The sequence below is a fragment of the Euleptes europaea genome, chromosome 17, assembly GCF_029931775.1.
Source record: "Euleptes europaea isolate rEulEur1 chromosome 17, rEulEur1.hap1, whole genome shotgun sequence".
In the NCBI taxonomy this organism is placed as follows: Eukaryota; Metazoa; Chordata; class Lepidosauria; order Squamata; family Sphaerodactylidae; genus Euleptes; species Euleptes europaea.
The window spans coordinates 35,523,721-35,538,440 of NC_079328.1; the positions used below are offsets into that span (position 1 = coordinate 35,523,721).

Consider the following 14,720-nt stretch of genomic DNA (forward strand, 5'->3'; position numbering starts at 1 on the left):
CTGCTTGCTGTGGACGGGGAATCGGTGGAAAGTGCCGATAATGGGGGTTACCACACTTTTTATTCCCAGCGATGTATTAAGAGTTTGAAAATGTTATAAAAAATACTGTTCGCACTCTCTATGTATTCCCACCGATGTATTAAGAGTTTGAAAACGTTATAAAAAATACTGTTCGCACTTTGTTTGGCCACTTTAGCTGTGAAGACATCTTCCAACCATTTATTAGCCGTGGTATCCAAAAACCCTTTAAAAGCGATGTATTGTATAACATTTTCAAACTCTTAATACATCGCTGGGAATGCAAAGTTCGGTAACCCCCTTAGTCTCGATCGACAAAACTCATGATCCACCACACCAACACATAGCCCTTCAGCAGGGTTGCCAATTTTCTTTCTCCTCTTTTTCTACAGTCTCAAGCAAACAGAAGAAGAGTGGGCCAGGGGTTTAAATGAGCCCATTGGGGGTAGGGTTGCCAACTCTGAGTTGGGAAATTCTATAAGATTTAGGGGTAGAGACTGGGGAGGGAGTGGTTTGGGGAGAGGAGGGACTTCAAAGGGGTATAATGCCATAGAGTCCACCTTCCAAAGCAGCCATTTCCTCCAGGGGAACTGATCTCTGTGGTCTGGAGATCAGTTGTAATTCCGGGCCATCTCTAGGTCCCCTCTGGAGGTTGGCAACCCTACTTGGGGAAAGGCAAAACACACACAATATATGTAGAAGCAAGAACTATAATTGAATTTGGGGGCAGCTGCCTTTGTGGATCATAAATGGCTCATAGCTGCATTAGACAAAAAGGATTTTGTACAATTTCTGTTCTTTTGGTTAGGCTCATGGGTAGGATCCACATAACACTGAGTGTTGTTCTCTGGGATTGTCCAGTCCATACGAGAAAATCCGGGAGGCAAATGGTTCACAGATCTCTATCTCCAATGGGTGTGTGGACCCAGCTGCCATGATCTCTTTGTGATTCTAGTGGGAGGAAAGGAACAAACTCTTTGAGTTGGGAAGTAAATGGATCAAGAGGAGACCCCCTTGCTATATATTTTTTTCTGCCTTGAAAGAGCAGGTTCGGTTTCAAAGTATAAGTTGCAGTGACAGCTTTACTTCTGAGAGTTAGGTGCCTCTGTATTTAAAGATGATGAATCCAAGTTAAAGAGAAAACAGATAATAATCCTTGTTCCAGATTAAGGTTGGCTTGGTAACGTATCCCAGTAACAGCCTGTGACCAAGGGTGTGCGGTTTGTGTGTGTATATATATAATTGGAAAGAAGTAGAGCAGGTTAGAATGCTTGAATTCTTATTTTTAGTGCTCATTTATTTTTAGAATTTAAAAAAAATCAAAAGGCATTAAAGGGGGGGGGGACACAATTCCATGCCACCACAATTAGTCAGGGTGACATTTGCTTATCATAACCACAACCCAATTTCAACAGTGGTAGAAATATTGAAAGAAATTGTCAGGAACATGGAATTTTTTTTTTATTCTGCCACTTTGAGGAAAACAGTACTAGGACAAGGGTGTGAGGGGAGACACAGACAGAAAGAAGTGTACAGCCAAGAGGACATCAAATGTCCAGACCTTTTTTGTTTGTTTGTTTTCTGATACAGTTTTTGTTCCCCTTAAGAAGAAGAAGAGTTGATTTTTACATGCCAACTTTCTCAACCTTTTAAGCAGAATCAAACTGGCTTACAATCTCCTTCCCTTCCTCTCCCCACAACAGACACCTTGTGAGGTAGGTGGGGCTGAGAGAGCTCGAACTATGACTAGCCCAAGGTCACCCAGCTGGTTTCATGTGTAGGAGTGGGGAAACCAACCCAGTACACCAGATTGGCGTCGGCCGCTCATGTGGAGGAGTGGGGAATCAAACCCAGTTCTCCAGATTAGAGTCCACCGCTCCAACCGCTAAACCAACCTGGCTCTCAACAGCTGCAAGGCCAACCATAACTGGCCGAGGAAGCTTTTCCCAGCATGCAGGTCCAGCAACAGGGAAAGTTATGCATGTTTGATAGCGCAGCGGCTTTGCAGCAGTAAAGGATGGAAAGGAAAGGGCAGATTTTCAGTGGGATTTGCCACCTCTGAGACTCCAGATAATCTTGGAGAGTGATGAGATTTTTCCACAATCATCCTAAGGGCCACCTTGGGGTGCGTCCATCTTCCCTGAGATTTGTCCTGGGTCCTGCAGAACCTGATTCCACTCCCTGCTAATTTTGTGCCTGTACCTGCCGGTTGCTGCTGAATGAGTCCCACTTCAGTTCATTCCTGTCTAGGTTATTGGTTTGTTTGTTAAAACCTTTATACCCCCACCTTTTCACATGGTTCAAGGTGGTTTACAATAATTCTTTAAAAACATTTCAGTCCTGGGAGTCCAGAGCCAGTTGAGAGCCAGATTAGGAGCGGTGGATTCTAATCTGGAGAACCGGTTTCGATTCCCCACTCCTCCACATGAGCAGCGGACTCTAATCTGGAGAACCGAGCTCAAGTCCCCACTCCTCCACATGAGCCTGCTGGGTAACCTTGGGCTTGACACAGCTCTCTCCGAACTCTCTCTGTCCCACCTCCCTCACAAGGTGCCTGTTGGGAGGGGAAGGGAAGGCAATTGTAAGGCAGTTTGAGACTCCTTAAAGGTAGATAAAATCGGGGTATAAAAACCAACTCTTCTTCAGTTCTTATGCTTAAGTGTACAGCATCCTGTTCTACTTGGGTGCTTACCCAGGAGCAATGGCTGCTCGCACCGGGAGAGCACGCAAGCATCAGATCACACACCTGACTTGGCAGCTACAAAAATAGTCTTCTGCCTTGGCTGACACCCAGGTGCCAGAGGCGGGGCGGGGAGGAATGGAAAGCTTTGCGGCCCCAAGGGAGAAGCCCCGGTGAGCAACAAGCAGCCTCCAATCATGTAATTTTACTGTAAGGTCATCCCAGAACCTTCTTGCCTGCAACAAGCTATTTAAAACTTCCTGCTTTTTGATCCGTAGCGGCCCCATTTCTACTCACTGTTGGTATAGAATTAAAATCGCATCCAGCAAAATAGGTTTTGTCTTGACAACAACTCTTCCCCCCCCCCTCAGGGAAATTTAAACTGTTTGGTGCACCTTCTTCTTCCTCTGAAATATATGTAATTGCCGAAATCCTTGGGATACAGGGTGGATGGGGGGCATGGCACCAGGGAAGAGGAGGTTACAGTTCCCATGAATGCTGACAGGGAGACATACTGGGGAAAATTGGAAGAGTAATTTCAAGAGCTGTTCACCCCCCCCCCACATACACACACACACACGGCATGTTGCTTTCCACCCTCTTCAGAAATGTTTGTGGATTGGGGGGAGCTACCAAGGAGAGGGGTGGACAGCAATTCATGTTCACAGAAAACATTCGTTTCGCAAGCTTCCCATCAAACAGAATTATTTTTGAGTGCTTGACTGAGATGCTCACAAAAATGTAAGACGTTTCGGGTTGACTACAGTGGTGTTTGTAGCTTGACACATGAACACATGAAGCTGCCTTATACTGAATCAGACCCTTGGTCCATCAAAGTCAGTATTTTGTCTGCTCAGGCTGGCAGCTGCTCTCCAGGGTCTCAGGCAAGGGTCTTTCACATCACCTACTTGCCCCATTCATCCCTTTAACTGGAGATGCAGGGGATTGAACCTGAGATCTTCTGCATGCCAAGCAGATGCTCTACCATCGAGCCACAGCCTTTCCCTTTGGGGGGGGCGTTGCCGTTTGGTCATAGCTGATGTATGGTGACAGCTTGTGTGTGTGGGTGTGAAGTGCCTTCAAGTCGCAGCCGATTTATGGCGACCCCTTTTGGGGTTTTCATGGCAAGAGACTAACAGAGGTGGTTTGCCAGTGCCTTCCTCTGCACAGCAACCCTGGACTTCCTTGGTGGTGTCCCATCCAAATACTAACCAGGGCTGACCCTTCTTAGCTTCTGAGATCTGATGAGATCAGGCTAGCCTGGGCCATCCAGGTCAGGGGTTTTTAAGGCAAGGGACTTCAGAGGTGCTTTTCCATTGCATGCCTCTGTGTCATGACCCTGACCTTCCTTAGTGGTCTCCCATCCAAGTACTAACCAGGGCTGACCCTTCTCAGCTTCTGAAATCTGATGAGATTGGGCTAGCCTGGGCCATCCAGGTCAGGGCGGCTTGATATTTAGCAGGCTAATATTTGATCATCCTTAAACTCTGTTTTTATGTGCCAGCTGTATGTATGCTAGTGGAAAGTTGTGCAAAGGAAAGAACCCTTAAAATGAATGTCATGGAGCCTTGATGGAGTTTAGTGAGCTTGCTATGCAGTCCAGTAGCTATAGGGAATATCCTGACCCCTCTGCAGCTTCTTCTTGAATCAAATCATGTCTTTCTGATCTGGAATCCAAATTATGGGATTATGCTTCAGTGCCAAGCAAGATTTCCACGGTAGGTAGCTAATCCCAAATGCGAGACGACACTCCAGTATTTGGTCATTTTCATTCATTAATCCTCTCCTTCAATATTTTGATTAATTCATTCCCATCCTAATGCTCAGCATCAGAGGATATCCTTGGGCCAAAGCCCTGCTGCTCGTCGACTCGAGAGCAACCCGTTAATAAACACATCATTTCTATTTGTGACGCCGAAATTAGCACAAACCAGAAGAAAACATGCCAGCTCTATGAATACAGCGCAGCAGCTGATATAAAATAAGAGAGCCACAGAGCACAAATGTCTGAAATCTGGGATGAGCCACGCTCGATTTGCAGCAACTAAAAGTACCATGGAACAGCTGTGTTGACATTTGCGAGTGGAGATACAGGACCCTCGATCAAATCCCAGGTAAAGACTTAGAGCCCTCCTGTTTTCCACAGATTCCAAAGAGCAGTACTTGCAAAGTTTCCTCCCATCTCCTCCTGCTGAGGTGCCGAAGATTTTCATCTGCCAAGCCAAGAGTAAACCAGGCCGTGAAGTGCGGCCTTCTTCAAACCCATTTTTGGAAATGTATTTTTCGATCGACTCTAAATTGCCTCGCCCATGACAGCAGCTTCAAAGAAAGAGCTGATCAATACAGCTACGCTAGAGTGCTTCTGTGTATCTTGGAGCAGGTAGTGAAAAGAAAGGGAGAAAGAGGAAGAGTCTAACAGTAAGCAATGCCCCCTAGTCTCCAGAGTCTGAATCTAACGGAGTAGCCCTAAGTAGAATTACACTCTCCTAAGTCCCTTGACAGGAGCCCCATGGCTCAGAGTGGTAAGCCGCAGTACTACAGTCTAAGCTCTGCTCACGACCTGAGTTTGATCCCGACGGAAGTTGGTTTCAGGTAGCCGGCTCAAGGTTGACTCAGCCTTCCATCCTTCTGAGGTCGGTAAAATGAATACCCAGCTTGCTGGTGGTAAAGTGTAGATGTCTGGGGAAGGCAATGGCAAACCACCCTGTAAGCATAGTCTGCCTAGTACACGTCAGAGCTAATGGCTTTGGGGCGGGGGGAACTAAACTAAACATGGAAGAGCCTCACCATGGATTTTTTCCCATCTCTTTCTGTTTGGTCCTGATGCAGCAGTAGTGTGGCTTTGGCAATCAATGCTCAAGTCCTGCCCCCCTTCAGAGCTTCTGATGAGTAAATTAGCATTGTAGCTGTGTCAGGTAACAGCCAGTGTGGTGTAGTGGTTAAGAGCAGTGCACTGTAATCTGGAGAACCAGGTTTGATTCCCCACTCCACATGAAGCCTGCTCCAAATTCTCTCAGCCCCACCTACTTCACAAGATATCTGTTGTGGGGAGGGAAGTGATTGTAAGCCACTTTGAGATTCCTTAAACATTGAGAGAAGTGGGGTATAAAAACCAACTCTTCTTCTTCTCTCCTCCTGTTCTTTTGGCAATCCTGATTTTCTTTTTGCTGCAAAGCCTCCAGATGCACATACAGCAAACACAGCACGAGAGAATCGTAGCAGAGAGCCAAGTATTTATCCCTCTCTGCAGAGCCCAATAAATGGTGAATAATAACTCTGACTTTTTTTTAATAAATAGTAGGAGAGCAGTTTTAGAGAAATTACAAGGCTCACGTTGCTGGCTGATGATATTCATCTTGTTCGCCGCAGAATAGTAAAAATGCCATTCCTCGGGAAATGAGGCCATAAGTAATACAGCCAGCCATCAGGATGACAAGGGTCATAAATTAATATATTATCCATCCTCTGTCACATTATTTCGCCGCTGTTGTAACTTTTACCATTTGGGTAGATTTGTTTCCTCTCCAGTAGCCGGATTTCAGGGTTAATCTAATGCTTGATAACGTGGAACTTTTTCAAGCAAAAATGTGCATTTGATTAGAGATAAATTGCGCCAGTTGAGAAAGATTAAAGGGAAATCTTAACTTGTAGCACATCCGCACCACCATTCAAAAGTAGTAATGGTCGTTTCCATCTTCCACCAACATCTTCTGGCAAAGTGATTTTTAGTGGTGGAGAGCTTGAAATCAGGAGCTTGGACTTGGCATTTGTGTACTGGTAGAGACCTGTCCAGACCTTGGATTTGAGATTTGTATAATGGTAGAGACTTATCCAGAACTGGGACTTGAGATTTCTGTCATGGTACAGTCCTATCCAGAACTTGGACTGGATGAGTTCTTTAGCTGATGTGTATACAAATGTGGCCATTTTAAAATAAGGTTGATTTTAGGCATCTTCTCAATTTAGCAGTCGTTTCATTTTTCACCTGAGTACCAAAAGTACAATTTTATGTTCTTCCTCTTGAACAAGGCCATCCACTGAAACTAATGGACAGTAGGTGTCAGACTGAACAAAAAAGGAATGGTGATGGAAAAGAGACAGGGCAATTCTCCCCTCCCTGTGTGTGTGCATAAAGTGCCGTCAAGTCGCAGTCGGTTATGGCAACCCCAGCAAGGGGCTTTCAAGGCAAGTGAGAAGAAAAGGTGGTTTGTCGCTGCCTTCCTCTGCAGAGCCTTCCTTGGTGGTCTCCCTTCCAAGTACTGACCCCGCTTAGCTTCCTAGATCTGATGAGATCAGGCTATACCATGCCGCCTTCCCTCCCGAGTAAGTAAATAAATAATAAATAACTAGCCATTGATTCATTAAACTGGCAAACATCACTAAGCAAGGCTGATTTCAACTGATAAAACCAGCTCTGTGTGTTCATTAGAATTATATGCTGCAAACTTTCAGCAATTTCAGACATGCCGAATAATGCACTTTCAATCCACTTTCAGTGCACTTTGCAGCCGGATTTTACTGTGCGAAATGGAAAAATCCACTTGCAAACAGTCGTTAAAGTGGATTAAAAGTGCATTATTCAGGATGTGTGAAAGAACCCTTTTTCTCATTTTTTTGCAAGGCCTGGATTTATGGAAAGAAATATGAAGGCAGATGAAGCTCCCTCCGTTCAAAATGGTTTTCTGCTGGAGTAAAGGGGGTGAGGAGCGGCTTCACGCAGCGTGTGTCGCTTTCCCTCAGGAGTGATTTGTTTTGCCGCAGCGGTATTCATCATGTTGATAAAAGAGGTCCTGGGTTGGAAGATGGGAGGAAAAAATTCCCTGTTAATTCGAGCCAGCACCTACGCAAACTGCTGCGACATCAACATAATGCCCTGAAGCCACGGGCCTCTGAAAAGATTTATTCCCAGAGCCCCTTTTCCAGCGGAGGCGCCTGGCTTCTGACAGGCTCAATTTGCAGGCCGCTGGTGATCCAATCTTATCCCTTCTGACTCTTTAATAAGGATGTCCGTGCACGAGAAGCAAATCATTACCTGCTTGCTGGGGTGGGGGGCGATAATAAATAAATAAAAGCCTGAGTTAGCTATCTCGAGGGCAGGGGTTGGCCACTATTGCCTGGCACAAGGTCACGCCAGCTTTGGTAGCCGCGAAATGCTCCAGATTCCCTTCGGTATCTCCATCTGTGGAAACCATTACGCTAACTTATAGAGTGCTGAGGTTGCGTGGCAGTTTGGAGGCGTAATCTTTGAGGTGGCTGTCAAGCTCTGTCAAGTAGATTTCTCTTTATACGCAGCAGAAATCCATGTGGTCTAGTGGCTAGAGGAGGGGGAGTTCTCCCAATCTCGTCGAGCCTGTGGGCACTACTGGGATTTTGAAAACAGGTAGTGGTCATCGCCAAAAACAGCTGTTAGAAGGAGCTTGGCCAAAGACTGGCTCGGTCTTTGGGAACGAAGGGGCATTTGGAAACATGTCAATAAGTACCGTGGCTCTTACAGACACCAGGTGGAGTAAATAGTAATTAGAAGAAGAAGAGAGGAGAAGAGTTGGTTTTTTACAGGCCGGCTTTCTCTGCCACTTAAGGAAGAATCAAACCGGCTTACAATCACCTTCCCTTCCCCACCCCACAACAGTTACCCTGTGAGGTAGGTGGGGCTGAGAGAGCTCTAAGAGAACTGTGACTAGCCCAAGGTCACACAGCTGGCTTCATGGGTAGGAGTGGGGAGACAAATCCAGTTCACCAGATTAGCATCCACCGCTCATGTGGAGGAGTGGGGAATCAAACCTGGTTCTCCACATTAGGTGCACTAATGTGGCTTATCTTAATATGGTGCTCGGGTTGCCAGCTGTAAGATGGGAATCTTCTGGAGATTTTGGGTTGGAGCTTGGAGACAGCAGGGGTTGGGGCGGGGAAGGATCTCAACAGAGTACAATGTCATAGAGTCCCCCCTCTCACACAACTGTTTTCTCCAGGGGAAGTGACCTCTGTAGTCTGGAGATCAATGGTAATTCCAGGAGATTTCCAGGCCCCACCTGGAGGTTGGCAACCCTATATGGGGTAGATGAATGTATGAACTTGGGGAGAGGAAATTCCCTCCGATTTTTAAAACTGTACCAGAGAACCTCTTCCGTCCCTGTGTATGGGCATTAAAAAATGCCATCCATTTAAAGCAGAGGTCTGCTCTAGAGTCAAATGTGGCTCGGTACAGAAACAAATATGGCTTTAAAAAAAAGAAAGAAAATAAAATCTTTAAGTGAAGGTATATTGGAGATGCAGGTGGGATGCTAGAATAGCCACGATGTGAGGGATACAGCAGGCAAATATTGTTATGCGACTGTGAAAGAGATGAAGAGCTTCTGGTAATCCAAGTATGAACCATACATAGATTTAAGCCCATGTGCTAAAACAACCACACAAGGTGCTTCTGTGTGTGTGTGTGTGTGTGTGTATTACTTATTGTGATCTCCTTGTTCTTGCCGCTTCCTGATAAAGGAGTGGCAACAACCAGTGTTTGAGCTGTGGAGACTTTTATGGATTATTAATCCACATGTCTATGATCAGTAATGTTAAGATGTGTCGTTTTAATTATGCAAACGGCCTTTCTTCTACTGGCGCTTTGTTGATCTCTTGCTCTGAATGTTGACAGACTTTGGCTCTTTCATGATGAAAGGTGGCTGAGCCCTGATCTAAACCAAATATACTGGGGCAGGATATTCATGTATTGTCTTTTGCGTTTGGTGTCCTGAGCTCCTTGGAGGAAGAACGGGATAACCGTCGATCAGTAGTCCTCGCAGGGCTATCTGATGACTGTTCTCCCATGTCACCTCTGCTGTGGCTCTAAGAAGATCCCTACTGGATGGGACTGAGAGGCCATTCATCCAGTATCCTGTCCCCTTCAGTGGTCAGCGAGATTCTCTAGGCAGTCCACAAGCAGGGCTTGAAGTCAAGAGAGCCAGCATGGTATAGTGGTTAAAAGCAGTGGACTCTTAATATGGAGAACCAGGTTTGATTCCCCACTCCTCCCCATGAGCGGCGGACTCTAATCTGGTGAACCAGGTTAGTTTCCCACTCCACATGAAGCCAGCTGGGTGACCCTGGGCTAGTCACAGTTCTCTCTGAACTCTCTCAGCCCAGCCTACCACACAAAGTGCCTATTGTGTGTGGGGGAGGAGGGGAGGAGATCGTAAGCCGGTTTGATTCTCCTTAAAAGAAAATCCTTCTTCTTAAAAGGGAATTCTCCTCCTCCTCCTTAAAAGGTAGAGAAAATCGGTATATAAAAGCCAACTCTTCTTCTTCAACAACAATAGGCCTCTGTAGCTGCATTCCTGAGCTGTGGCACAGCCAGAGTTAAATTCCGTTCCACTGTTCCTGTACCATCTCTTGCTAAATTGAATATTTTTCTCAGGCGAGCTTTGGGAGCCAAGTTCTTGATTCATTTTGCGGATCCCTGTGTGGCGGGAATAGACAGGCCGATAGAAGCCTTGATAACCACAGCAGCCTGCGGGATTTATTTCACAGTTCAGCCAAGAGCACAGAATCCAATTGGGCACTCTGGACCATAGCAAATCAGCACTGAATAGGAATAGGTCAGAAGGCAGGATCAACAAAATTCTCATCGGTCATGCTCGTTTGCCTTATCTCATACCAAGTCGGAGGGCCCCGTCATCTGTTTCTCCTCGGCCCCCCCCCCTGCGCCCATCACTCTCACCTTGATTAACGAATTGTGCATTCTGCAGAAACCAAGTGTCTAAATTTCCAGGCAGGAAAACAGTGGTGCTCTCAAAATTAAAGCTCACATCATCTAGATTCAAAAAAGATGGAGGCGGGGAAGGAGGGTACTGGGTTGGCTCCATGCAACACTGGAATGCAATTTATTTAATTTTAACAACATGCTAGGTACTTAGCGGAATATAGTGGTGTGGAGAAATGCCCTCCACTTTGGGCAACATCACACTATCAGGAGTTTGGGGGCTGCAAAACCCCCACATTCTTTCCAAGAAATTTCCTGTCAGTAAAAGGACAGGAAACAGAAGAGAGGTTAATTGCTCTCAAGCCTCAGCCGTTCCTTTGATAGCTCTCACAAGCACTCAGTACTTAAGGTTTGGTTATGTTTCTAGCCAGCAGAGACAATTAGAGGGCCATCTTAGACTATGGCATGAATTTGACACCTAGGAGGGGAAAGAAATATGGAGATGCCAGATGCTAGATTATACCTCTTCCTGTTATTCCCAGGAAGAGATACAATCTAGCATCTGGCGACCCACAACTCTTTCCCCTGAAGGGCTAACCCAAAGGAGGTGGGCCAACAGAGGAGATAGATTCCTTTGACATGAGGGGAATGAGGTCCATTCTGGCTGATTCCATGGTGGTGGGGGGGTAACTTGCAAAAAGGAACTCTCACATCTGTGCTCCAGCTTGATGGCTGTCATTATCACATGGAGCTAACAAAGGGCAGGCAGCTCAGGCAAAGACTCAAGGTAAGGGAGGACTGTAGAATGCTGCAATTTTTAAGTGTAGCTAGAATAACCCTAGAATAACAACAGTCAGGGTATGTATAGCAGAGGGACAGAAGGTTGCATGCATGCACCTTTACTTTGTCTCCTTGCTCAATCCGTTGCTGCACTGACAATGTGTGCAGACTTTTTCTTTTTAATATTTTTTTTATTACTTTGAGTGTTGAAAGTTTGTTCTCCATAACAATGTTAAGCCCCACTTGAACATGTTACTGAAAGGACATCGGGGAAGGGAGGTGGCTGGTCAATAGATTGCTAGATTCCCAGAGTGTGCAAGTGTGGTAAGCTGTCCCTGCTGTAGTAATTGGAACGGAAGGAAGATGTGGGCACTAGGCAAACAAACAAATAAATAAGAACAGCAACCATTTGGAGCTAGTATCCATGAGGCGAGTATGATTTAAAACATATTTTCCCCCTCCCTGTTTACCTACTGTGTAGACATTCACTTGAACCAGAGTGGTCCCATCAGCAAGCTTTCCCACTACACCGAACACAGCGGCGACTCAAATTTGATGGGCTCTTCTGTGATGGTGGCCGGCATGGTGATTGGTGTGGTGCTGTTCCTCTCCTGCGTGACCATTTTCATCGGCAGCCTGCGGAAAGATAGACAGTTACGGCATCCCCACCTGAGGAGGGACGCCAGTTACAGTAAGACATCTCTTTGCTTTCTCAATTTACAGCCATCAGAAAACGTGGGAGTAATTCGGGAAAAGTTCAAACTGGCCTTACTTTGTTATTCCACTGCTCCTCATACTAAGATGATGTGAGAAGAGCAGATCAGATCTGCCTTTAATCTCCTGGAGATACAGATGAGACCGAATTCTACAAGACAGCTGCTTTGAATTGAATACTCGCATTTTAATTTTGTGAGAAATGGGCTTACGAGTCCTTATTTTCACACCATTTACTGTTCCCTGTACCAGCTTCATTGTTGTTGTTAAAAATGTGCACCTTTATGGGCCTATAAATGGTGTGATTGTTGAAATGGCGTCAAAGATGAAACCGAAGCTTCATTGGCCACCTAAACAACAATGAGGCGGATGGGAACAGATAACAAGATATGGAATCAAAAAGAAACAAAAATGGCCGCATCGGTTCATCCCTAGAAACAGGAGTGTGCTTGCCCATGTTTACAGTAGAAGGGACACCGGGGTGACATGTACAAAAACCCTGCCTTCAACTGTGGCTTCTGTCCCCGGCCAATACTTTTCTCTTCAACCAAACTCCAATTCTGAATATTTCACTTGGCTGGGAGAAAAGTACTTGGAGGAAACCACTGTAGAGATGAAAGTATGGGTGTGGCTGAATATTCCTCTGCCCACATATGCCCCCTTTTCTGTTAAAATGGGTCCAGCCAACCTCCTTTTCTACATTAGTGGAGCAGATCTATGTATGGGGGAGGGAGAGAAAGAAAACAAACAAACTGAGGTCCTGTGAAGAGATGGGAGAGGCTGTGGGTCCATCGGAGGCACAGCGACTCCAAAGTTTGCTCTCGCTCTCTGTTTAAGACCTGCCATTCTCATGTCTGATTTGGGCCTAACACAAAATCGTGCAGCCGAAGAATTTGTGGGATAGTCAGAAAAGGACGTGGAAGCCTCTCTCAGCCTAACGTGTTTCACAGGATTGTTCAAGGGCAAAAAATGGCAGTAAGGAATCATTTCCACTGCTGTAATGGAAAGAACAGGGAGAGAGAAACGATTCCCCCAGGGCTTCTCTGGCAAGCACTCGCTGGAGCTGACCTCCTGGAAATGCTTTTCTGCCCGCCCTCCTTCCTGTGCTGCTGAAGCAGTGGGGGGTGGGAGAACACCTGGCAGTGCTGCATTCCACAAAGAGCAGACGGAGATGCTCTGTGACCCTCCCCATTATCCACTTTGAGGCGCCTTAGCTACAGGAGAGAAATGCATAAATTATATAAACAGTACAGAGGGAAAAACAAGGCATGATATACTCAGCTACAGGGTAGTGGGGAGGCTTTATTAGGAAAAGGGGAAGTATGTAAAAGGTTGTTTCAGAAAATCTTGGGGAGGGGGGAGACTGAGAGAAGGACCTCGGCTTCAACGTTTTGTAATGCTGAGAATGGGGAGTGGGTGCCACCACAAAACAGCTGCCATGGAGGGCTGGGTCAGTCACAAAATGTGGAGGGGTTGCAAACCAAGCAGCTCTTTCTGAACGAGTGCTCCCCCCAGGGTTGCCAGTCTCCAGGTGGGGCCTGGAGATCTCCTGGAATTACAACTGATAACAGGGATCAGTTTGCCTGTAGAAAATGGCAGTCCTGGAAAGTGGACTTTGTGGCATTACACCCTGCTGAGATACTTCCTTCCTCAAACCCTGCCCTCTCCAGGGTACAGTTTTTATGGATCTTGCTCACTGTTTGCTATTGTCTTCTAGCTCCGGATGGCTTCTCATATGGTGGCTCTGTCGGAGAACTAAGATCCAGTTGTATCGATGAGTTCCCGCCAGTGTTGGATTTCAGTTCTTATGTGGAGACCTTGTCTCAGGTGAACGTCATGCATCCTGACTCCCCTCCACGGTAAGGGAATTTTGAATACGTTCTTGTGTTTATATCTCTGGTGGGCATCATTCTTGAACAAGTTCCATTCTGATGATGCCAAATTTAGCCTGGATTCAACCCCATGAATCTCTCCCAAAGACAGCACGGTGGAATTCCCCAAGAAGAATCAGCAATGTCAGTTTCACTCTATATTTATGAACACCTTTATTGGGTTGGATCCAGTCTGCTTTGTCACTTGATCTGGCCCAACTCCTCTCCACACAATACAGCACCACGCCGATCTGTGGGTAGCTCGCTGTAGCTCCCAGCAGCTGGAAACCCCTCACCACTTTCTCTAGAGAGGAATCCCAGTAACCATTTACTAGGTAAATTCGGTTTCTGATTGTGGACTCCTTTGCTACCTCCCCGAAGCATTTGGAAATCGGCAGCTCCTCTGTAATGAACTATGTGTTCCTTTCCTTATTTTGAAGTCAAGGTTTATTTATTTATTTTTAGAAGTCGAGACAAGATGGTGCTGTGTTAGAAAATAGGACTGAGCCGGGGGGGGGGGGGAACCCTCGAGCGATAAAACACCGGGAAGATAGGGGAGGGATAAGTATTGCTTTTCCAGCCAGGTGGGTTATTTTTGAAGAGGCTGGATATACCCTGCAGGAATGTGAGGACATGAGAATTCTCTTGCATTCAATCTCTCCAAGGCGCCTTGACCAGCTGGTGTCTCTTCACTGAATCAACTGTAAAACCCCTCCCCTTGGGGAACAAAGAAGGCTGAAATGTGCTTCCTTTTACAGATTTCCATTTGTTGCTCTCCCACCAAGCCGCAAGTAGTTACAGTGGAGTGTCAGGATAATAGATGGTCTCTCTTGTCTGGCTCTCAGATAGAAGAACAGGGTTAAGAAGGCTGAAGAATGAGAGCCATTGAGCCGCATAGGAGACCAGAATAATTGAGGGCAGAGTTTTGCACGCACATTACTTTGCTCCTCTTTCTGTAACTCCAAGGTCA

General features: G+C 46.1%; 1 protein-coding gene across 2 annotated transcripts in view; it reads left to right on the forward strand.

Annotated features, from left to right (window-relative positions):
- BEAN1 (brain expressed associated with NEDD4 1) overlaps positions 1-14,720 on the forward strand; it is a 39,114-nt gene that overhangs the window by 18,480 nt on the left and 5,914 nt on the right. For both annotated transcript variants that reach the window (XM_056862778.1, XM_056862779.1), the window contains 2 exons: positions 11,647-11,856; positions 13,597-13,738. In XM_056862778.1, the coding sequence (XP_056718756.1) occupies positions 11,647-11,856; positions 13,597-13,738 (352 nt within the window). The remainder of the gene's footprint in view (positions 1-11,646; positions 11,857-13,596; positions 13,739-14,720) is intronic.